A 24,814-nucleotide genomic window follows, 5' to 3' on the forward strand; every position below is an offset into this window, starting at 1 on the left:
AAGGGGTAGAAGAGGGGAATTCCTGGGCAGGATCAGGTGTGAGGAGAGCCAGGAAAGAAGCCCAGAGGGCCAGGAGAATGAATAGAAACCTGCAGCTGTTAGGGTGGTGGAGAAGCAGGAGACTCTAGGAAGTCCCAGAGACCTGGGATGGGGGAGGCTCCCAGTAGTCAATGTGGGTGACCTTAGCCGAGATGCCTAACAGTGGGCCATGAATCCTGAAAAGACCACCTTCTGTAGCCAGGGAGGACCCACCCCTCACCCCCCGCAAGTGGAGAGATAAGGACACTAACCAACCCACAAAACTTTCGACACAAAATTTGTCCTGTCTAAAAGAAATAAAGGAACAAAGATGGAGCAGAGGTTGAAGGAATGACCAACACAAAACTAGCCCAACTTGAGACCCATCCCATGGGCAAGCACCAACCCCAGACACTATTAACAATATCCTGTTATGCTTGCAGACAGGAGCCTAGCATAACTGTCCACTGAGAGAGTCCACCTAGCAACTGACTGAAACAAATACAGATAAGCAAAGACAGACATTGGACAGAGGTCAGAAACTCTTATGGAAGAGTTGGGGGAAGGATTGAAGGCTCTGAAGGAAGACCAACAGTGTCCACTAACCTGGATCCTTGGGGCTCTCAGAGACTGAACCACCAACTAAAGAGCATACATGGGCTGGACCGAGGTCCCCTGAACATATGTAGCAGAAGTGCAGCTAGTCTCCATGGCTGCCTTGTCTGGCCCGAGGGGGCATGAATACACCTAGTCCCCCAGAGACTTGATGTTCCAGGATAGGGGGATATCTAGAGGGGCCCACAGTTTCAGAGGAGAAGGGAAGGTGGGATGGAGGGAGGGATTCTGTGAGGGGGGACGGGAGGCAGTGTTTAGGATGTTAATTAATTAATTAATTAAAGACTAGCAAAACACCCTGGCTGGCCTCAAATTGATCTTAAGCTTGAAATTAGGCTGACTCCAAAGTAAAAGGTTATGCCCTAGAAAACTGAGGCCAGATTACCTGATTGCCACAGCTCTTTGCCCATATCTAAAGTCTTGATTTTTCCATAAGCGAGTGCCTTCTCTAGCCAATCCACTGAGACAATGAGCCTTATAACCTTTACTTCAAGATTCCCAGACATCATTCTCCTTGATGTCTTCTGAGTTTTTCTGTTTGTTTTCTTATTTTAACTCGATCACCCTGTATCTTTTTTTTTTTGTTTTGTTTTGTTTTGGTTTGGTTTGGTTTGTTTTGGTTTGGTTTGGTTTGGTTTGGTTTGGTTTGGTTTGGTTTGGTTTGGTTTGGTTTGGTTTGGTTTTTTGAGACAGGGTTTCTCTATAGCCCCGGCTGTCCTGGAACTCACTTTGTAGACCAGGCTGGCCTCGAACTCAGAAATCCACCTGCCTCTGCCTCCCGAGTGCTGGGATTAAAGGCCTGCGCCACCACGCCCGGCCACCCTGTATCTTATTTAGGGTTTTCATTGTTATGATGAGACATCATGACCAAAAGAAACTTGGGGGCAAGGGAGTGTTTATTTCATTTACACTTACAGGTGACAGTCTATCGCTGAGGGCGGCAGTTTCCTGGAGGCAGGAACTGATGAGGCCATGCTGCCTAATGATTGCTCCTCCTAGCTTGCTTAACCTGTTTTCTTATAGAATCCAGGACAACCAGTCCAGGGGTGGCCCAACCCACTTACAATGAATGGATGGATTGGACCTTCCTCCATCAATCACTAATTAAGAAAGTGCCCTCCAGGCTTGTATGCATCTTGATCTTATGGAGGTATTTTCTCAATTGAGGCTCCTTCATCTCTGATGACTCTAGCTTGTGTCGAGTTGACATAAAACCAGCCTTTACACGCTGACTGGCCTCAAATTGGTGATCTGCCTGTCTCAGCATACTTGGGAGTACTAGAATCACAGGAATGTGCCACCCAGCCCGAAATCATCCCTACCTCTTCCCTTCCTCTTCCCATCACAGCCAGCCGTCCCTGCTGCCTCTGCTCATTTCTTTGCCATCCTATTCCATGCACCACACATTCTGCGCTTCCCTTACTTCAGCTGTTGCTGCTCCAGTCACCTAGAGTCCATCCCACCCCTAAGCCTGAGAGATAGTCTGCTCTTTATAAAACAAAGCTTTTCCTACTTAAAAAACTTCTATGTTATGTAAGATATGATTTTAAAAACATAAACCTTAAGTGTGGCAATATTAAAAAAAACACACACACTTCTGTCAGTTTTAAATAGAAGGTTGTCTAGCCCTCAAAAGTTAAACATAGAGGTAACATACTACCCACCAATTCCACTCCTAGTTAAAAACTAAAAAGCAAATACATACTCAAATAAACTTTGAACATATAACTCATAGCAGCTGTATAAATAATATCAAATGATGTAAAATGCTCAAATGTTCATTTCTGGATAGATAAACAAATGTGTTGCCTACATGCAATGAGATAGCATTTAACCATGAAATGTAATTGAGAAATGCTGCAATGTGGATGAACCTCAAAAACACTACACTAAGTGAAAAAAAAAAAAGCAAAGCTTTTAAAAGGCCACTTTTTCTCATTCTTTGAGACAGGGTGTCAAAACTGGTCTCAAATTGGCTAGCAGTCCAGGCTGGCCTTGGATTCCTGGTGCTTATACCTGCTTCCCAAGTACTAGGAATACAAGCATGTGCCACCTGTCCAATTTAAGGACACATTTATATTTTCTGCTTATCTGAAATGTTCAGATAAGCAACCCATGCAGACACAAAGTACCTAACTCTGTTAACCAGGGGTCTGGGGTGGCCGATAAGAGGGGCGGGGTTCTTTTCTGGAGTCTGGAAAATGTTCTCAATAAACAATGATGGTTGAAGCTTCTTATGAATGTGCTATAAATCTATACACTCAATTGTATACATCAAAATGGTGAACCCGGGCTGGAGAGATGGCTCAGTGGTTAAGAGCACTGACTGCTCTTCCAGAGGTTCTGAAGTCAATTCCCAGCAACCACATGGTGGCTCACAACCATCTGTAATGGGATAGGATGCCCTCTTCTGGTGTGTCTGAAGACAGCTACAGTGTACTCATACATAAAAATAAATAAATACAGAAAGAAAGAAAGAAAGAAAGAAAGAAAGAAAGAAAGAAAGAAAGAGAGAGAGGGGGGAGGGAGGGAGGGAGGGAGGGAGGGAGGGAGGAAGGAAGGAAGGAAGGAAGGAAGGAAGGAAGGAAGGAAGAAAGAAAGAAAGAAAGAAAGAAAGAAAGAAAGAAAGAAAGAAAGAAAGAAAGAGACAGAGAGAGAGAGAAAGAAAGAGAGGGAGAAAGAAACTTAGTGGCAGAATATAGCTTTAATCCCAGTAACAAGTGGATCTCTGAGTTCAAGGTCATCCTGGTCTACAGAGAAAGTTCCAAAATGGTCAGGGCTACACAAAGAGGAAAAAAGAAAAAGAAAAAAAAAATCTAGTACTGAATAACCCCTGAGGCAAAGAAAAAAAAAAGAAAAGTTAAAAGGCAAATTGAATTGAACTTGATGACAAACCTGTCAGAATTCATAATAGATCCTTCCTCAGTTTCCCAAGTGCCACCAATATAGGTGTGTGTCACCATGCTCTGCCTCGGCTTCCCAGGAGCCACCAATATAGGTGTGTGTCACCATGCTCTGCCTCAGCTTCCCAGGAGCCACCATTATAGGTGTGTGTCACCATGCTCTGCCTCAGCTTCCCAAGTGCCACCATTATAGGTGTGCACCACCGTGCTCTGCCTCTCCTAGCATTTCTGGACGCACAGGTTTGTAATCAGACCTTGCCTGATAATTCCTTAAAAGCTGATTTAGTACTTGTATCTCATCCTTAGACATCTCTACCCCATCATTACTGGGAAGAAATGGTATTTGCAACAGGAGGTATTTACGGATAGGTAAGCTTCATTTTCTGGCTTCCTCTGGTCCTGCTGGCTTCCCAAAAAGGAGAGAGCTTCTCTGGCTGACACATCCATTTGTCAATGCATTTTGGTTTTCACGTTATATTCCGTTGTTTATGTTATTTAGCATGTACCGATGTCTTTACAACAAAGCTACCAAAGTAAGGTGCAAGTGGTTTTGAACTAAGACAGAAATCATGAGATTAAAGATTTGGCCCAGAAGTGAAGTGCTTGTCTCACAGGTTAGCATAAAGCCCTAGGTTTGATCCCTAGCCTTAAAATAACACATTAAAAAAACATGAGCAAAATAGGGAAATTCTGTAGGACATTGTTTGGTCCCTGATGGAATGTCTGTCCCAACTGTTACCAGTACCTGTAAGTGGGCAATTGATTGGAAAAGAATGCCACACCACTTGTTCTGCCTCTGGTGCTTCGGGAACATAGGAACTATAGTACCAGCCTCACTCCTGGTGCACATAGTTTAGTCCTAGGCCTGCTTTCCCTCCAGCCCTGCATAGCTAGAGATGCCCTTGAAGTGGCTGTGGAGCCATCTCTATTTCTGGATTCAAAGGCATTAACTCTACAAGTCAACCTAGCAGCTGCTTTCCTGAGCTGAGGATGTGATTCTTGGTAAAAACACAAGGATTTTTTTCAGAGGTCCAAGTCATCCTTATTTTCAATACTATGGTATCAGTCGGCAATTTGAGGAGGGGCAGTTTTCTTATAGAAGATGCATGGTGAATTAAACAACAACAACAAAAGTTGACCCCCCCAGCTCTGCAAATGTGCTACAGGTGTGTAGCCAATGTCATTCTCTGAGCAGTACTCACTGTCCTAGCCCTCCTGCAGGATACCCAAGATGCGTGCACATAAACTCACTGGTCTTGTCTTCCCCTGTGTAGTACGGAGTTTCCCTAGTAAGAAGGATGCAGGTGAATGGGGAAGCGGCTGCCTGGCTCACTCACAGCCCTGCACTCTACTTCTATAGGTGTTCCTGGAAGGCCTTGGCTAGAAAGCTTCAAGCAATAAGACTATCCAGACAGCAAGTTCCTCATGTGACCATACAGCCAAAGGGTCTTCATGGTTTGAAGTACCACAGCAAAGGACATTTCTTTAGGACATTGAAGATTAATGGTTTTCTTTGATTTGTAGTGAGCAGTGATTGGTCTTCATCACCTGAGCTAAGTGGAATTCTTAAGCAGGGGAAATCAAAGAACAAAGCTCTCATTCAGAAGCGTCTCTGTATGAACTTTGTGCGACTCTCCTTTACCACACCTCATCCAAAAGGGTGTTGCAGCCACTTTTGTAAATCTTTATATTATTAATATATTTATAACTATACCTGGGGGTCATGTTGCAAATTATTAAAATGTTTAATAAAGTAGTGGGGGAATAAAAAGGGTTGTGACAGTAAATCCCTGGTAGCTTGACAGGTAGGAGGTTAAAGGAGAGTGCAAAGCACAAGAAATACATCATCATAGATATACAAATGTCACATCTTACTAAGTGGAGGGGCTGGAAAGCAGGTTGACTAGTTAAGGGCATTTACCTTCTTACAGAGGACATGGGTTCAGTCCATAGCACATGCATGGTGACTCACAACCATCTGTAACTTTAGTTCCATGGAGTCTGTTAGAGCAAGTCGTGGTTTCAAATTGACTGGCTCTACAATCAACTATAACATAAGCTGCTGAGTGTTCCTGTAAACGTTTTTCTTGATCAGATTATTTGAAGCAGGAAATCTGCCCTAAATATGAGCAGTACCTCCTGGTGGCAACAGAGATGAAAAGACCTAGGAGAAGGAAATGTAGGTTTTGCCTGCTTGCAATCACTCTTGCTGGCAAGTTTATCTATCCTGTTGCTGTAATATTCTTTCCCCAACATTAGAACCAATTTCTTTGGGCTTCCAATACAGATATAAGAAGCTATAAGATATAAGAAGATATAAGATATAAGAAGCTATCCAGGAATCCTCCAGGTCTTCCATGCCAGATTGAGACTACAACACAACCTGTGAGCATGATAATCAGACTGTTCAGTTCCTTATGAACTCACTCTCTGGAACTATAAGCCAAAATAAACTCTTCCATAAGCTGCTCTTGGTCATGGTATTTTATCACAGCAACAAAAAGTAACTTAAACAGAAACTGAGAACATAAAGTATTGTTATGAAGAACATGACTGTTTGGGGGAGGCTTGTCATTGAGTTTGGAATTTGTACTAGAAAAGCAGTTAAACACTGTAAGGAGAGTTTAATGGTCCATTCTATTAGGAAACCTAGATGACAGTCATGCTGAGAGTAATGAAGACTATAGAGGTCCAATTCATAGGTTTCAGAAAGAAGCAAAGACCGAATTAGCAACAGGGCTAAAGGCTATTTCTGTGATATTTTGGAACTATCTGGCTATTTTATGCCCGTATATTTGAGAATTTATATAGGCTACATTAAAAAGTAATGGGCTAATTTCTTTGGTAGAGTAAATTGAGCTGTATAACACTGAGTCGTAACATGGTCATTACTGATAAATTTGATGCCAATCTACAATAAAAAAGAACAAGTAGGGCAGAAAGAAATACAAACGGGGGGGGGGGGGTGCAATGGGAAGCTAAATGTTTCAGCCAAGGCATGGGCTGAGAAGGACTAAATGTGAAGGACATTAGCACCATTAAGGGGAAAGCCTCTGGCTCTGCACTGGAATAGGAAAGGTACCCACCCACATGCTAAGGCCCCATCCCTCTAAGCTTCTAAATTGTGAGAGAGCGCTAAGGGGTTCCCTGCTCCTGGAGAGAAACTGCATACAAAAGCTGCTAATGTAATTGAAGGGGCACAGGGTCTATCCCAAGCTGGCAGTCAACCATGGCAGAGTAGTCACATAGTCCTCACATGGTGTCTCCCCTTTGGAGACATGAAAAGATGCAAGAGTGAAGGGATTATGGAAACTTTCTCCATGGTTTTAAAAAGCCACTGAGAACAGGCAACAAGGGGCAGTGCTGGAATCACTCCAAGAACACCGAGAGGTCACTGTGTCGGCCTATAAAAATGAAACAAGAGTTTCAGAGGAGACCCCAGGATGCTGGAGACACCAGAGAGATGAGACATCTGCCAAGGATAATTTTATATGGAACCAGTCTCAGAGAGTGGTCTATATCACTGGCAGCAAAGGAGGGTGTACTGGCTGGTTTTGTGTCAACTTGACACAGCTGAAGTTATCACAGTGAAAGGAGCTTCAGTTGAGGAAAAGCCTCCGTGAGATCCAACTGTAAGGCATTTTCTCAATTAGAAATCAAGGGGGAAAGGCCCCTAGTGGTTGGGACCATCTCTGGACTGGTAGTCTTGGTTCTATAAGAGAGCAGGCTGAGCAAGCCAGGGGAAGCAAGCCAGTAAAGAACATCCCTCCATGGCCTCTGCATCAGCTCCTGCTTCCTGACCTGCTTGAGTTCCAGTCCTGACTTCCTTTGGTGATGAACATCAATGTGGAAGTGTAAGCTGAATAAACCCTTTCCTTCCCAAGTGCTTCTTGGTCATGATGTTTGTGCAGGAATAGAAACCCTGACTAAGACAGAGGGGTAGGAAGATCTATGTCCTTGAAAATGTCCCAGACACTGGGCACAGAACTTGGTGTTTGCAGTTGTCTTAGTTAGGGTTTTATTGCTATGAAGAGACACAATGACCAAGGTAACTTTTATAAAGGACAACATTTCATTGGGGCTGGCTTACTTTCAGAGGTTCGGTCCATCGTCATCATGACAGGAAGCATGGCAGCATGCAATGCTGGAGAAGGAGCTGAGGTTCTACATTTTGATCTGAAGGCAGCCAGGAAGGAGCTTAAGCACAGGACCTCAAAGCCCACCCTGACACTAGTCTACTTCCTTCCTCCAACAAGACCACACCTCCTAATAGAGCCACCTTCCATGTGCCAAGCATATTTAAACCATAACAGCCCTAGTGGGTTTCAGTCTTGCTTTAATCTACTATTTCCTCGTCGTGCATCTATTCTTCTCCTTTGAAATAAAAATGCATATCCTGAGCCGGGCGTGGTGGCGCATGCCTTTAATCCCAGCACTCAGGAGGCAGAGGCAGGCGGATTTCTGAGTTCGAGGCCAGCCTGGTCTACAAAGTGAGTTCCAGGACAGCCAGGGCTACACAGAGAAACCCTGCGTCGAAAAAACAAAACAAAACAAAAAAAAACAAAACAAAAACAAAACAAAACATATCCTGTGCAATCATGTTGAAAGTATATAACTTGGTGTTTTGTTTTGTTTACTAGAGGTCACAGTTACAAGAGGTCAAAAGACCTTTTTGACGTTGGAATTTTGAACAGCATTGAGATTATTAAAGACTATAGAGACTTTTAAAGTTGGATTGAATGTATTTTGTATCATGAGACTGCCATTAGCCCCTAGGAGCCAGAGTGGAATGTGGTGGCTTAAATGAGCAACACCCCCCATGGCCTTATGTATTTTAACACTTGGTCCAAGTTGGTGCTGTTTGAGAAGTCCAAGGCATAAAGCCTCAGTGGGTCACACTTTTAGAGGTAATAGGGGAGGGGAGGGAGGGGGAGGGGGAGGGGGAGGGGAGGGGAGGGGAGGGGAGGGAATGGAAGGGAGGGGAGGGGAGGGAATGGAAGGGAGGAAAGGGGAGGGAAGGGGGGAGGGGAGGGGGGGAGGGAAGGGGAAGGGGAAGGGGAAGGGGAAGGGGAAGGGGAAGGGGAAGGGGAAGGGGAAGGGAAGGGAAGGGGAAGGGGACAAATAGATCTTAAGGGCTAGAGAGAAGAATCAATGTTAAAGAGTGTGTGGTGGTTTGAATTCTTAGTTACCAAGGAGTGGTAGGATTTGAAAGGATTAAAAGGATTAATATGGGGGCTGGAGAGATAGATGGCTCAGTGGTTAAGAGCACTGACTGCTCTTCCAAAGGTCCTGAGTTCAAATCCCAGCAACCACATGGTGGCTCACAAGCATCAGTAATGAGATCCAATGCCCTCTTCTGTTATGTCTGAAGACAGCTATAGTGTACTTACATATAATAAATAAATAAATCTTTAGGCCAAGCAAGCAGGGCCAGAGAGAGAAGAAAAAGTGTCTGAAGGCAGCTACAGTGTATTTATATATAACAAATAAGTAAATAAATAAATCTTTTTAAAAAAGAAAAAGAAAGATTAAGAAGTGTAGCGTTATTGGAGAAAGTGTGTCACTGAGGTTTTGAGGTTTCAAAAGCCCATGTCAAGCCCAGGGTCCCTCTCTGTCTAAAGCTCAGGATGCATTATTGCTCCAGCATCTGCCTGCATGCTGCCATGCTTCCTGTCATGAGGAATATGGACTAACTCTCTGAAATTGTAAGCAAGCCCCCAGTTAAATGGTTTCTCTTATTATAGTTTCCTTGGTTATGGTGCCTCTTCATAGCAATACAACAGTAGCTAACACAGACTATAATACTCTTGCAGAGGACGTATGTACGTTCAGTTTCAAGCACCCACATCAAGCAAGTCACAATTGCCTGTAACTCCATCTTCAAGAGGTTCAACACACTCTTCTGGGCTCCACTGGAACCTCACACACACATGCATATACTCACACACAGACACACATATGCACATGGAAATAATAAACAAATTTTAAATGTTAAGTGGCAGGTAGTAATGCTATATACTAAATGAATTTTAATTATGAAGTAAAACATAGAAGTAAAAATTTCCTTAGATTTAAACATATATAATAAAGAAAAAGAAAGCAAATCTTCCAAACAACTGTCACTGATGCCTTTGCGCTGAAGAGGCAAATACAGCCCACTTACACAGCTGTAAATTCCTAAAGAGTGGGGAATCATTTTTTAATTGTAAGAGGCTTAAAAGGTAGAAAAGAATGCCATTGTATCCACACTTAGGCTATCTTAGAGTGTTTAAATATGGATGAAACACATTTGTGGGAAACTAAGTCAGAAACTAAGCAACCAACTCTCCTATTTAAAACCTGTCAATAGCTTCTCGAGCTGACGATATCTGTGGGCCATCTTTGAGTTAATCAGACCTGTTTGTAGAAAAATCTTTTAAAGGTTCATATTAGTGCTATAAATTTAGGGTGAAGACTTTTCTGTTGTTTTCTTTATCTTTCTGGCAGACACCAAGTCTCTTTGGTGGCTGGGGTAAAAGGAACAAGAACAACAGACTTGGTAAAGAGAGCTAGTACAGCACTACATGTGACCAAGAGTAGAGACCGGTTCTGATCTAACAACTCTTCAAGATGAACACTGAAATAGAACCAACTGGCCAGAAGTGAGCCAGCACCAAAGCAAACTCCCATGAGCTATCTATCTATCGTGCTAGTCAGCAGAGTGTCCAAAGCAGATCACAGCCAGACACAATTAACAGCTCAGGATGCCCAAATACGCAGTCTGTTTCAGCAGCATATTTTTCAAGGACTATTTCCATTTGGTAGGAGCTTACAGTTTATGAGGATCATTTGCTCAGAATGCATCAAGCTCTAGATGTGATCCCCAGATGTTCCTCCCTGGTGTGATGGGTGGCACATACCTCTAATTCTATCACTCAGAAGTAAGGAAAGGCAAACTCAAGGTCAGCCTGCATTACAAAAAAACCTACCTGGGGGGTGAGTGGGTGAGAGCTCTCTAAACATTTTTCTTCACCAGCACCCCCATCACACATGAACACACACACCACACACACACCACACACACACCATACTCACACTCACACACACACACACACACACAGTACTGGGGATCTAACCCAGGGCCTTGTTTATTCTAGGCAAGCACTATACCAGAGTTATACACAGAGCCTCCTACAATGCTAAAGGAGGTGGGACTTGAACTGAAATCCAGCTCTAAATATCCCATGCTACTATCTCAGTTTGATTTTCTTGCTTTTTGTTTTAACTTCATGAAAATGACTACAATGGTAAGTGGTAAGCCAAGGACCACTGCTCAGATGGCCCACTAATAGGTAAAAACATTTTCAAAAACTCCAAGTGCTTCTACATCTAAATGGGAAAGCTGAAAAGATGCCCATGAGGGAAATCCTCAGGCCAAATCAACCAACCAACCAACCGATGGTGGTTAGCGTGGTTAGCGGCTGAGTAAATAGCAGTACAGAACACTCGTGCTGAGAAGCATCCAACAGAGAGACAGGAAGAACCCCACAAATAAGCCAAGACAAAAATGAAAAAAGTAGACAAGGAAGCCATTAATTTATGAAATTTATTATTGTAACAGTTGTTCTATCGACAACAAAGAAATGTACTCTTCCATTTGGTGCAAAGGTGCTTCAAGACTATTACATGTCTCCAAAGCATGAGAAAAACCTGCCCAAGTCCACTCCTAATCCAGCAGCTCAGGTCGTGCAATACGTCAATGAGTCTTTCATAGTGGTCCTGCAGAGAATGTGTCCTTTCAGGGTCTGAGAGCTGGCAGAGGTGATCTGAAAGAAAACCCATCATAGAAGACAAGGTAACCTGACAGCACCATGGGGACAGGACTTGGATGGAGATGACAGGAAGTGCACAGTGCTTGTGCCGCCTCAAGCCTGAAAGGAAGAGGTGCCAGACAGAACGGAATACACAATCCAGCCAGCCTGGAAGGCCCAACTGCAGTGATCAGTATTCTGACAGGGCACATGGCTGCACACCTGACTGGCTGGAGCCATCAGCTCAGCTTGAGCTGACCTCTGGCTCGCCCAGCGTTAAGGAGAGGGCCCAGCCTTCCACAGGAAGGGAGAACAGAGCCACAGGCTCCTGAGTGGACTGGGCATAGCAGGACACACCTGGGCCTGCTGGGAGCCACAGTAATGCAGCAGTGGACCCAGAGGGGAGCTTTCTTCCCTCCGCAGTTCCCTTCAGTTTGTTGTTACGGAGACCAGAAACCATCTCCCTGACTGCTGGTGCTTTCTACACTCTGTGAACACTTCCTTTTCCAACAGAGAAGGGGCCTCCAGAGCCCTGTGTTGGCCACCAGCTCTGGATGGAGTTTTGTGACATTGTTTTCATTATGCTTTTTTTGGGGGGTGGGGGGTTCGAGACAGGGTTTCTCTGTGTAGCCCTGGCTATCCCGGAACTCACTTTGTAGACCAGGCTGGCCTTGAGCTCAGAAATCCGTCTGCCTCTGCCTCCCGAGTGCTGGGTGGTGCGTGTGCCACCACACCCGGCTATTATGCTTATTTTTATGCTTATTTTTTAAATTACTTTCTATTTATGTCACAAATTCTGGCTTTCCATTTATGGAGGGATCTAGAATGTCCTTTTGAAATAATAAATTTAGGGTCTTTTAAAAAATTTTTTCAGTTACTGGCTGGTACCCAAATGAATGTATTTGTTTGTTAGACATATCTGTGTTTTACATACAGAGTAGGTTTATAATGTAAAATTACAAAGTGAGTTTTATGATTTTTGAAAAGCCAGGAAAGTTAGTATTGTGATTTAAGGCAACAGTCACAATGACTCTGACGCATATGTATGTTCTTCTGAAGTGGCACTTTGTTACTGTGAGTATTTTTCCTTTGGGGTCAGGCAGATCTCTAACACTTTAAATCCCAGCTGTTAAACAAACAAAAAAAAAATGAAATAAATGGATTTTACCAATGAATACACAATTTGTAATGTCCTTGAAACAGTGCCTTGTGAGTATTTGAATAGAGGATATAAATTTTTATATTGCACTTGTCATAAATGTGTTGTTGTGGTTTAAAAAAAAGTTTTGCTCTTACTGAAAATAGACTTTTTCCTCACATAATATCCTGAATACAATTTCCCCTCCTTCTACTCCTCTCAGTTCCTCCCTGCCTTCCCATCTACCTCAATCTACTTCTTTGCTCTCCTTCAATAAATAAATAAATAAATAAGTAAATAAATAAGTAAATAAATAAATAAATGGTTAGCTGGGCAATGGTGGCGCACGCCTTTAATCCCAGCACTGGAGAGGCAGAGGCTGGTGGATTTCTGAGACGGCCTGGTCTACAGAGTGAGTTCCAGGACAGCCATTAATATATAGAGATAGGAACCCTGTCTCAAACAAAGACAAAAACAAAGTCAAACTAAAGTCCAGATCCATCCCCAGCAGCAGCTCTTCATGTTTCTCTGAGGAGACGATGGATCCTTCTCAGCTCCAACTGTCAGCTCCCTTGTGAGCTGCCCTGCACAGAGCCATCCTCCAGCCTCTGGAATGACTTAGGATGCAAACTGACCTAGTTAAAGCCATCCTTAGGATTTTTGTTTGTTTATTTTTCAAGATAGGGTTTCTCTGTGTAGTCCTGTCTGTCCTAGAACTCTCTATAGACCAAGCTGGACTCAAACTCAGAACACCTGCTTCTGTCTCCTGAGCTGCTTCTAAAGATGTGTGCAAACTACTGCCTGGCCAATCCTTATAATATTTTTTATCAAAACTTACTGAAAAAGTTTATTTCACCTCTGAGTGAGAACTGAATAACTAAGACCCCAAAGTTACCATTTATCATATTTCTCATCAGAATAAATTGATCCACTAGTAAATATTTACAAGATTCTTACTTATATTAGGGATTAACTTTGATGCTGGAAATACAAATATAAACAAAGGAATTACCTCACCCACAATAGAGCTTTTGGAGAAAGACACATAATAAGCATGTACATAAAAAAAATTATTTGGGCACTAATAAGTACTCAATATAACAGGGGACAGGTGGCTAATAGGCAGGAATTATGGAATAGTGGGGAAATAGGCAGGAAAAGTTGCTTCAAAACAATGATGTTCAGGGACAGCATCTCTGAGGTAAAATTGAAGAAAGAAGATGAAATTTCTAGAATTCTCTAGCATTGCTAGCAGGAGTGCAAAACACTTGGGCTGTTCCTATTATAGCCACCCTATGACCATATACCCAACAGAAATAAATATGTATGTGCCTTACAGCACATGTACAAGTATACTCATAGCAATAGCAAATGGACTAGGTCCAAACTGGAAACAACCAGTATGGCCCACCAACAGTACAATGCATAACAAATCTTTGTGATAGAAAAACAAATGAAGCACAGAATATATGTAGGGAAAGGAAAGCAGGAATCCAACCTATACACTATAGAACACCATTTGCAAAACAAAACAAAACAAAAATGTGGAACAGGGTGTGGCACATGCCTACAATTCCAGCACTCAAATGGCTGGATGAAGGGAATTTCTGGGCTCAAAAAAAAAAAAACCTTTTAGATTTCAGAAATAGCTACCTGAGTGAGGTCACGGTAAGATTTCAAAAAGGTGACTCAGCAGTTAAGAGCAACTCTCTTCAACTCTGTGCTTCCTTTTGTATGGGTCTTTTTCTTAAACTGTACTCCCTGTCTCTCCCTCCCTCCCTGTCTCTCTCCTTCTGTCTCTCACACACACACTCTCTCTCTCAACACTCATGCTTAATCTATAGCAGAACTCCCCCCACCCCCACCACCCCCACCCCCACCCCTCCCCACCCCACCCCCCACCCCCCACCCCCAGCACTTTACTCTATAGCCCAGGCTGGCTTGGAACTCACTATGTGCCCCAGGCTAGTCTTGAATTTGTAGCTATCCTCCCTCCATAGGCTCCTAAAAGCTAGGATTGCAGATATGAGTCATTAATCCTTTTTGTTTTGTTTTTTTTCTTTCTTTTTTTTTCTTCTGACCAGGAGGCATTAGGATGGACCTTTTTGTTTTTAGTTAAGCCATTCTCAGCTATGTGCAACTAAGCTCTTTGGTTTTGAGGTACACATTTCTTACCTTGTTTCTAAGAATCATATTTTTTCTTTTGTTTCAGGGAGAAAGAGAGACACAGTCTCTCCATGAAGCTCTAGGTGGTTTAAACAATAGTTTGTGAACTGCCTGAAGTGGATGCTGGCAAGGGAACTTGGAGCCTCTGGAAGAGTAGGATGCACTCTTAACTGATAACCCATCCCTCCAGGTACTCTCTCTCTGTTTATATGGTACCTTATTAGATTAAGAGACAGTGGGGACATAATTAACCTAAAGTTCCCTTTAGTTCATAGAACTTAAATCTTTAACAAATCAGGTACTTTAAATTTGTAGGTAAGCCAGGCTTAACGGTACACATCTTTTATCCCAATGTTAAGAAAGATAACAGATCTCTCTTGAGTTCCAGGTAGGCCTAATCTACATAGTGAGTGTCGGGCCAGCCACAAGTACATAGACCTGTCTTTAAAAAGAATTATACCACAGGGGTCGCCTCCTCCCCAATGCTATGTTAAAGTCATGTGCCAGGAGGTGGCCCAGCCAGGAAGCTGAAAAAGGCATCTCTGTGACTTAGAGGTCAGCCTGATCTATATAGTGAGTTACAGGCCAGGGCTACAGAGTGAAAACCCTGTGTCAGGAAAACCCGGTCTCAAACCAAAAGCAGTAACAGTCTGCTAGGCCAGCTCATACCTTTAACCCCAGAGCTTGAAAAGGAGGCAAAGGAAGGGGGGAGGGGCAGGTAAAGGCAGGTAGACCTCTGCAAATTCAAGGCCAACCTTATCTACATATCAAGTTCCAGGACAGCTAGGGCTACATAGAAAAATACTGTATCAAAAATAAATTAAAAAACAAAAAGAAGATAGACAAATAAACAAACAAACAGTGTAACTTATGCCTTTAGAGGCAAAAGCAGGCAAATCTCTGAGTTCCTGGCCAATCTTGTCTATTAAGGTCTGGGACAACCAGGGCTACACAGAGAAATCTTGTTGGGGGTGGAGAAAGAGGCCAGAAAATAAATAAATAAAGTAAAATAAATGAATATAAAATAAAAAATCATGTGCCAGCATGTCTGGCTTTTAACATGGATACTAGAACTAGAACGGAAGTCCTCGCACATGCATGGAGAATCTTAGTTATTTGCATGTGGTTGTACAAAAGCATCCAATGCTTCCCTCCTTCTTGTGTGAAATAGAGGTAGGGTGATATACAGATCGTAAGCTATTCAAAACAGGGCTTCTTAGTCCTGTGCAGTGGTATACCCTAATGAAATATGGACAGGCCAGCTGGAGTCTGGAAACCAGGTGACCTTGAGAATAAAAACTCATAGCTAGGAAACCTATCTCTGCCATCACAATCAGCAGTAAAGGACCCTCCACGTGTGCTCTCAGGGAAAAGAGAACTCAAATCTGACTGAAGTCACTATATTTTGAGTGACTTCAATCCAACCTTCCCTATCATATTTGCTTTTAGAGATTTATTTATTTTATGTGTATGAAGTAGGTGTGTGTGTGTGTGTGTGTGTGTGTGTAAACCCCCTTGATCTGGTGTTATCGACAGTTGTGAGATGTGTGGGTGCTGGGAATTGAACCCGGGTCCCTTAAAGGATCAGGCCAACGACTAAGCCACTTCTCCAGCACCCACTCTATCATGTTATGTGTGCTTTTTCTCTGGCAATGTCAAGCTGCTTGTTGGAGATGAGGAGTACACAGGAACCAGTTTCAGTGAGATGGAATTTAGGAAAACAGGAAAGAGTGTATGGATCCCATGAGGAAGTGATTCTCATGCAGTCAGTCAGGAGACCTCAGTGGAAACAAGGTGTGGACAGCAGAGATGGATGACCAAGGCAGTCTCCTTCCTCACATCAATCCTCCCACTAAATCTATGTATGGGCTTTTACGTCAGGTGTCTGTCTTAAGTAACTCAACATCACCTTTTTCTGATCAAATAGAATTCTATTTTTGCAAAAGACTCCCACACAAACAGTGCAAGCTGATCAACAACCTAATCCTCTTTATAAGTGACCCACAGTTACAGTGGGAAGAAATTAAGAGGCAATATGAGAAGGCAATCTAAGTTAGGTCTCGAGCTGTCCAAATAGCCAGAAATGAGCTCAAATTGGATTATAGGAAGATTTCTAGCTGTTCAATAAAAACAAATTTTTCTCAGGAACTTGTAAAACCAGTTCGTATCTACCAGAAGGAGTCATTTCCCTTACCTCTAGCAGAAGGGTTACCTGTGGTTACAGATCAAAGCCCATGCATTTCAAAGTCCACACTAGCTAGCATCCTGGCCTTCTCATCTCAGATCCATCTCTTTTCCTATCCCCTGCCCCTGGCTATGCTCAGTAGTCTCACTATTCCCTTTCTGGCTATTCTCTCTTCTCTCACAGATGGCCCTGGCCATGTCCACTCTGTTTCTCTTTCTCTCTGCTTTGGGCTCTTCCATGTGCCTCTGGATAAGCTCTCTCTCTTATGCACAATAAAATCTTTCCTGATCATGGAGCAGTCATGTCCACAGTTTCTTTACTGCACCCCCTTTCATATAGCAACTAAATTTGAAGCTACATTGGTATCCTTAAAAAAAAAAAAAAAAAAAAACTCGGCTGCGGGCTGGAGAGATGGCTCACTGGTTAGAGCACTGGCTGCTCTTCCAGAGGACCTGGGTCCAATTCCCAGCACATGGCAGCTTACAGCAGTCTGATGATTCCATTTCCAGAGGCAAAACACTAATGCACATAAAAATAAATAAATTATTTAAAATATATATATAATCTTGGACACTAAATAGCTCAGTGATTAAGAGCTCATACTCTGGGGACTGGAAAGATGGCTCAGCAGACAAGAACAACGGCTGCTTTCCCAGAGGACCTGGTTTCAATTCCCAGGACCCACTTGGCAGCTCAAAATTGTCTATAAATCCAGTCCCAAGAGGGATCCAATGCCCTCTTCTGACCTTCACAGGCTCCAGGCACACACGGGATACACAGATATACATACAGGTAAAACATTCATATAAAAAACAAATGAATAAATTTAGAGGAAAAAAAAGAAAGAATGTATACTGCTCTTCCTGAGGACTTGAATTCAGTTCCTAGCACCTACATGGGAAAGCTCCAGGGGGATCTGAGACTTTTGGTTTCTGCAAGTGCCCACATTCACATGCACAGACATACACACAATTAAAAATAATAAAATAGGGTCTGAGAGATGGCTCAGTAATCAAGAAACTTGCTTCTCTTCCAGAGAGCCTAAGTTTGGTTTCCAGAATCCACACTGAAAATTCCCAATTTAAAGAAAGGCATTTCTTAGCCAGTGTCAGGGAAGGAACACAAGACTATGAGACCTCCAGACAGTAAACTGGTTGTATTCTGAGGTTTTGTCAGATGGACAAAACAAGGAAACTCAAGGAAACTTACCTTCACCAGCACATAGTCCCCAGGTTGAGCTCTGACCTTGAGCCCAGGGTTAGTGATATCCTCCACCTCTGCGTCAGGGAAAATCACCTTAAGGTTTGCATCATTCCGGCCACAAAGGTCTGTGGTAGAACGTTTGCTGAACTGCAGAAAACAAAGAGAAAAATGGATGCTTCTGTGAGCCATAAGTTTTAGGAGGCAGACATTGAGTCTGTTGTCTGGGGCTCTCCAGGATCAGAACACTTCTTAATGAAGGCTTGGTGTGTGTGGCTGTTTCAACAACAAGACAGCATGTGGTGCACAACAAAAACAAAGTTCTGCTGACTATTTTGATGAATCTTCACAGACTTGGCTTCTGCAGGAATGATTTTCAAGCGTTTGGTAAATCAACATTAGTGTTTCCCAACCTCACAGTGAGCACTTAGGATTGTTTATTTGGCTTGAGTTACTTGCCCCAACTAAATATGCTAATTTGAAGGTAGGCTCCACCATAGGCTGGGACCAGAAAGAGAGATAACCACAATGAGGAAGATTATGTTCTAGAATATAAGCTAGTCTTTATATGCCTTCGGAGATGCAGTGACAGGAACCAAATGGACCCTCTAGCCTAAAATCAGAAAATAAAACAAAATACCAGAAACAGCTGTCCTCAGATATTAGAAAACAGATCATACAAGACAATGCCCTGTTAGAAAGAGAGAGCAAATGAATTGAGTCCTCCATTCATTCCTGCTTTCAAACAGAATGGCACATGTCAGCCAGAGTATATAAAGCAGAGACGTACAACATGGAGTTTGCTTTCCTTAACAAGAAAGATCTGGGGCTGGATAGATGGTTCAGTGGTTAAGAGTCCTGAGTTCAAATCCCAGCAATCACATGATGGCTCACAACCATCCGTAACAAGATCTTACACCCTCTTCTGGAGTGTCTGAAGACAGCTACAGTGTACTAAATAAGTCTAAAAAACAAAATCAAAAACAAAAAGAAAGAAAGGGAGGGAGGGAGAGAGAGAGAGAGATCTGGATAAGTAGAAAAATTTGAAGCAAATTCTGGAAAAAGAATTAAGTAGAAAGAACTCTTGAATTATCTCTGGGTTTCCCAATTCTTTGCTAAATGCATATATGTAGAGTAAGAATTTCATAGATTCAGGTCAACAGAGTAACCTGGAAATTGTCAGCAAGACAGTTAGTTTGGCATTGCACATCTGTTCTTGGAACTCATAATGTGCATATCAACATGATTAGTATGTAGGTGGGCGAGAGGACTCAGTGTATAAGAAGCCCTTGCTCTATAAGCATGAGGCCCAGCACCCACATAAAAAGCCAGGTGTGGATACAGATGCCTGAAGTCCCAGTGATGGAAAACAAAGAGAACCAGATCTCAAGAGCTTGACAGCCTAGCAGTCAGCCTAGCAGTCAGCCATGCAGAAGAGAGAGCAGAAACAAGCCCTCCTGGTTGGCCCTCCTCTTCCCTAGCTGCAGCACGTCACTTCACAAGGCCAGGTCCACAGACTCACCCCGTGTCATCTGCTAGCACTCTGAGTGTAGGGACCTGGAATCCTTCCCTAATGTCCCCACACTTAGCCAAGAAGCCTACAGAACCAAGCTTTCTAAGAAGTTATGACTAAAACATGTCTGAATAGATATAAACAAGGAATCTAGTTCTAAAATTACACATCTGGTTTCCAGAAAGATGAAGCAGACATATTTCTCAGTAGTTCTCTTGTAAGAGCAACTCTTGTCAATATTTTATATCTACCATTAAAAAATAATTGACAAATAGAATTTTCAAAACTAAACAAATAGACTCAAGAAAAATAAACAGAGCCTCAGACACTTGTGGGACAACACAAAAATCTATCACTTGTGTCTATATTGCATCACAATTCAGAAAAGTGTTCAACCTAGCAGCAAATATACTGAAATTTTAATAACACAGAATGGCAGAAGAGGGAAAAAGTACTCAAGTAGTCAAGTAACGACTACACATTTTCTCAAATTTGTCAAGTAGTATAAAATCCTAACAGGAATCCATACCAAGATGTATTACAGCCAAACTTCTAAATAAAAAGAACCTTGAAACCAACAGCACTGAGGACAGCCACCTGCAAACCAGGAAATGAACCCTCATAAGAATTTGACTGTGCTCATCTGACTTCCAGCCACAAAACTAGAAAAAATAATTTCTATTATTCAATCTGAAAAATAAAAGAGAGGGAAACAAGGAAGGCAATAGAAGGAAAAGGAAATGGAGAGGAGAGGAAAGGGAGAGCGAGGGAGCAGGAAAGGAGAAGGGAAAAGGAAGACAGAAAGAGCAATAACCTTGATGTTTCTTTCTTCAAAGAGATGTAGCTTCCCTAACATTAGAAAATTCCAATAAAAATGTCCATGACTTCTCACCAGAAACATAAAGACCAACAGGAAATAGCACATTTTTCAAGACCAGAAAGGAAAGCATTACAACTTATATTACAACATGCAACAAAAATATCCCTCGGGGCTGAAGAGACAGCTTAGCAGAGATAGTGCAGGACATCCTAAGGATTGCAGTCCAGACCCTAGCACCGCCGGAGGGACTCACGAGTGAGTGTCTGTAATTCCAGCTCCAAGGGATCTAAGGCCCTCTTCTGATCTCCTTGAGCACTCAAATATACAAACAATTTCTCTCTTTCTCTCTCTCTCTCTCTCTCTCTCTCTCTCTCTCTCACACACACACACACACAAAATAAAAATAAATTTTGGGGGTTTTTTGGTTTTTTTTTTTTTTTTTTTTGGTTTTTCAAGACAGAGTTTCTCTGTATAACCCTGGCTGTCCTGGAACTCACTTTGTAGACCAGGCTGGCCTCAAACTCAGAAATCCATCTGCCTCTGCCTCCTGAGTGCTGGGATTAAAAGCGTGCGCCACCACGCCTGGCAAAAATAAATTTTTAAAGAAACTATTCTTGAGGAAATAAACAGGAATGAAGACAACCCAAAATTAAGAAAATTTAAACAAATTTTTCACAAGAATATCCACAGGAAGTTCTCTAAATATAAAAGAAAATACTTAGTACACTGGGAAGAAAGAAAGAAAATTGGCATGATTATATACATAGAAAATTCAAAACACTAACAAGTAAATAAGCCAGAGCCACTAAGTTTGCCAAGGTCATAAGACACAATACAAAAGTAAATATTTGGGGCTAGAATGGTAGTGTTTGTCTGGTGTGCAGGGGCCCTGGGTTTGGTACTGAACCGTATAACCTGAGCATGATGGTGTAATCCCAATATTTAAGAAGATAGGAGCAGGAGGCTCAGAAGTTCAAAGTCAAGGTCACCCTTGGCTGTGTAGCAAGTTCAAGATCAATTTAGGTAAGCTATATGAGACCAGGTCTCAAGACAGGGTTGCCCTACGTAAATAACACTTGCAGTCCTGGAACTCCACTCTGTAAACCAGACTGGCCTTGAACTCAGAGATCTTCCTGACTCTGCCTCTGAGTGCTGGGATTAAAGGTGTGTGTTACTATGCTCAGCTAAAAAGTAAAAATTTTAAATGAAAAAAAAAAAAAGAAAGAGGTATGTGACCTTACCCCTTCAACCAGTACCAGCTGGCTACAACCCACTGAGGTCTTATTGGCTTTTGAAGCTTCTTCTCTGAAGACAGTAATGAGTTCCTCCAAACGCCTTAATTTTACTTCTTCTGGAACATCATCCTTCAGCCTGTGATATGCTCGTGTCTTCTATAAAACAGAACAGGATAAAGGTCATTAAGGACTTGTCAAATCCTCAGAGCATAAAGAGAGGAATACATTCATTCTAATCACAGGTTACAGACATATAATTTGGTCTAAAGCCCAATCCTAAACCAGACTTACTTCTCTGGTTTTAGGAACATTCCACGAGAAAGGGTAACTGAAATAGAATCTTTGTAGAGTCATTCTAAATTTAGCACACACTTGAAATCACACACTTATGGCTGGCAGGATGGCTCGGTGGGTAAAGGTGCCTACAACCAAGCCTGATAACCTGATTCAATCCCAGAACCCATGTAGTGGAAAGAAAGAACCAACTCCAACAAATGGTCCTCTAACCTACACACATGCTCTGCAGTACATGCATGCCCTACAAAAACATACACACAAAGTAAGTAAATAAATAAGCAAATGTAAATAAATGAATAATTTTAAAAAGAAAATCACAGACTCAAAATTAGTCTTTATATTTGTCCCGAGCTTGTATTTGGACACCAACTAAATAATTCGTACACTAAGCTATTCACTAGTGTTGTTTATAGATACAGATGTAAAGCAGTCTAAATACTCACCAACTAGTACCTAGTAAATTATGGTTTATCAACACAATGGAGTATTATGCAACCGTTACTAAGATAGCTCAACATGTACTGTTCCAAAATACTCTGCAAACTGAAATCAGCAAAGCACAGATCAATGTGCAGGTCTTTGATATGGAAAGTATTCATGTTTATAAACACATGAAATATACCTGAAAAGTGAGAGTAGTTGCCTACAAGAATGGAACTAAAGATGTTAGCAGCAAAATAAAGATGTGTTTTTACTTTACACTGTAAGCACATATCATCTAGTCAGAAACAACAATTATCCTTAAAAAGTGTTTTAATACCACCATGGGTGTATAGTTACATATATCTTTATGCTCATGTTCAAGCCAGGTAGAGAACCACTGAGCTAGGCAAAAGCCAAGAAATAAAAGGAAAGGCTAAATATCACTGTCTGGAAATTCAAACCAATTTACCCTGAAAGAACTACCACACCCACAGATGAAAATGGGGAATGGGTGTAAGATCCTAAGGCATGAGGTCCTACTTGGTTAACATGTTATTAGTAATGATAACCATCCTGACGGCAGTTTCCACATAGGAATCAAGACTCTACGTGCATTATATCCACCATCTTATTTAAACCTCAGAACAACCCTGAGCTGGTATTGTTATTCTCACTTCACAGAGCTTCAGGACAAGGTCACAGGACTTCAGACAAGGTCACTGTAAATACACGACAGAGGCACAATTTGAGTATCATATTTCCACTGTGTGTTGAAAGACCATTTCCCATCTAGACCAGCCTCATATCTTCTCTTGTGGACCTGTGATGGCCACAAAAAAGAAGCAATGGACTATACAGGCTCCTAGAAGCCTCACTTCTGAAATATTTTTGTAAAAAACACTGACTACAGAACACTGCGCTTTGGTTTTATTAGTTTTGAGTTTGTTTTTGTTTTTGGAACAGTCTCAGACTGTAGCCCAGGCTGTTTTTATGCTTGAGATTCTCCTGCCTCAGCCTCCTAAGTGCTGGGATTACAAGCACATATCACCAAACACAGCTACCATTAAGTATTTCATAAGTAGGACAACTAGCATGGTATGTTTTTCCTATCAGCTGCTGACGTTTGCTGGTTGTGGTGGCTTACACCTATAAAGCTAACACTCAGGCAGCTAAGAGAAGCAGAAGGAAAACAGAATTGAGGCCAGCCTAAGCTTCATGGTAAGACCTTATCTCAAAACAATGGCTAAAATTTGACATATAATAGATAAAAATTAACTAAAGAAAACAAGACAATTGATAGCAAGATCCTATAATTTAGCTAAGCACACACCTTAAATCCCTGAACTCAGGAGCAGAGATAGACAGATCTCTATGAGTTCAAGGCCAGCATGATCTAAACCTCGAGTTCCAAGACAGCCAAGGGCAGGCACAGCTGTAACCATTTTGTTCCTTACCTGCCAGCCATTTCATAAAGTTGCTGACACAGAAAAACAGCTTGAATCAGAACAGGTTGCTGGGAATTGAACTCAGGACCTCTGGAAGAGCAGTCAGTTCTCTTAACTGCTGACCCATCTCTCCAGGACTAAGGTTTGATAGTCTTAAGATATTTTATAACCAAAGACTCTACTTAGGACAAATCAGAGTAAAGGTCAGCTTGAACTGTTTACGTCTAAACTACCAAAATGCTTGAGTAACAGCTGACCCCTACAGCACTTTCTGCACCTGCATATGAGCTCACCGAAGGTTTTGCCTTTATTAACTGGCCCTGGGAAACATTGGAGGTCAAAGTCTTAGCTCCCGAGTCTAGGCTGCATTCCCTGATCAATAAGTCCTGGGATGTGAGTTCAGTAAACTATTCTTGCCTGCCTGAGACCAGAGTCTGTGTGGCAATTTCTGGACAGAAACAAGAGAAGAGACCCTATTGAGAAAAAAAAAAAAAAAAAAAACCCTGGGACTTTACCAGGTCTGTCTTCTTGTCACACCCTTTTCTACCAGACCATTGCCAATCACTTACTAGCTTAATAGTCTCAAGCTAGTAAGAGAATGATGCTGTCTCCCGTCAAGGACTTACTTGCCTCATGCTGTATGCAAAGAGAAAACCGGTATTATACTGCACTTCTCTAAGTAAAGACACTGTCTGCCGGTGATCATCCTCTGTCTCTCCACAAAAGCCAGTGATGAAGTCGCTGCTAAGGCTCACACCTGTCAATAAACAACAAAAGACAAAGAGCAACACTTAAGAGTACCGCTGCTACCTACCTCCAGAGGGGATGTGGGTGTCAGATTGAGAACAGAAGGAAGGAAAGCAAATCGGACTACTCAGGCCACATCTAAGTAAAAAAGAAGTCATGCTGGGCATGGTAGCACATCCCTTTAATCCCAGCACTGGAGAGGCAGAGGCAGGTGGATCTCTGTGAGTTCAAGGCCAGCCTGGTCTCCAAAGTGAGTTCTAGAACAGTCAGGGCTGTTACACAAAGAAACCCTGTATTGAAAACCAAAAAAGGAGAAAAA

The 24,814-nt window shown here is 42.2% G+C and overlaps 1 protein-coding gene across 4 annotated transcripts in view; it reads right to left on the reverse strand.

Annotated features, from left to right (window-relative positions):
- Positions 1-24,814, reverse strand: part of Cdk5rap1 (CDK5 regulatory subunit associated protein 1) — a 151,028-nt gene that overhangs the window by 102,266 nt on the left and 23,948 nt on the right. The window contains exons 11-14 of one of the 4 annotated variants that reach the window (XR_001783168.2): positions 24,379-24,505; positions 21,590-21,739; positions 18,025-18,165; positions 11,104-11,341 (exon numbers count right to left, since the gene is read on the reverse strand). Coding sequence is in view for 1 of the 4 variants with exons in the window: in NM_025876.2 (NP_080152.1) it covers positions 11,255-11,341; positions 18,025-18,165; positions 21,590-21,739; positions 24,375-24,505 (509 nt within the window). In the remaining 3 variants the exon portion in view is untranslated. Of the gene's footprint in view, positions 1-11,103; positions 11,342-18,024; positions 18,166-21,589; positions 21,740-24,374; positions 24,506-24,814 lie in introns of those variants that run through there. The other 3 variants (NM_025876.2, XR_003953696.1, XR_001783167.2) reach the window with 3 other exon arrangements.

Source organism: Mus musculus, chromosome 2 (assembly GCF_000001635.26).
Source record: "Mus musculus strain C57BL/6J chromosome 2, GRCm38.p6 C57BL/6J".
NCBI lineage: Eukaryota > Metazoa > Chordata > Mammalia > Rodentia > Muridae > Mus > Mus musculus.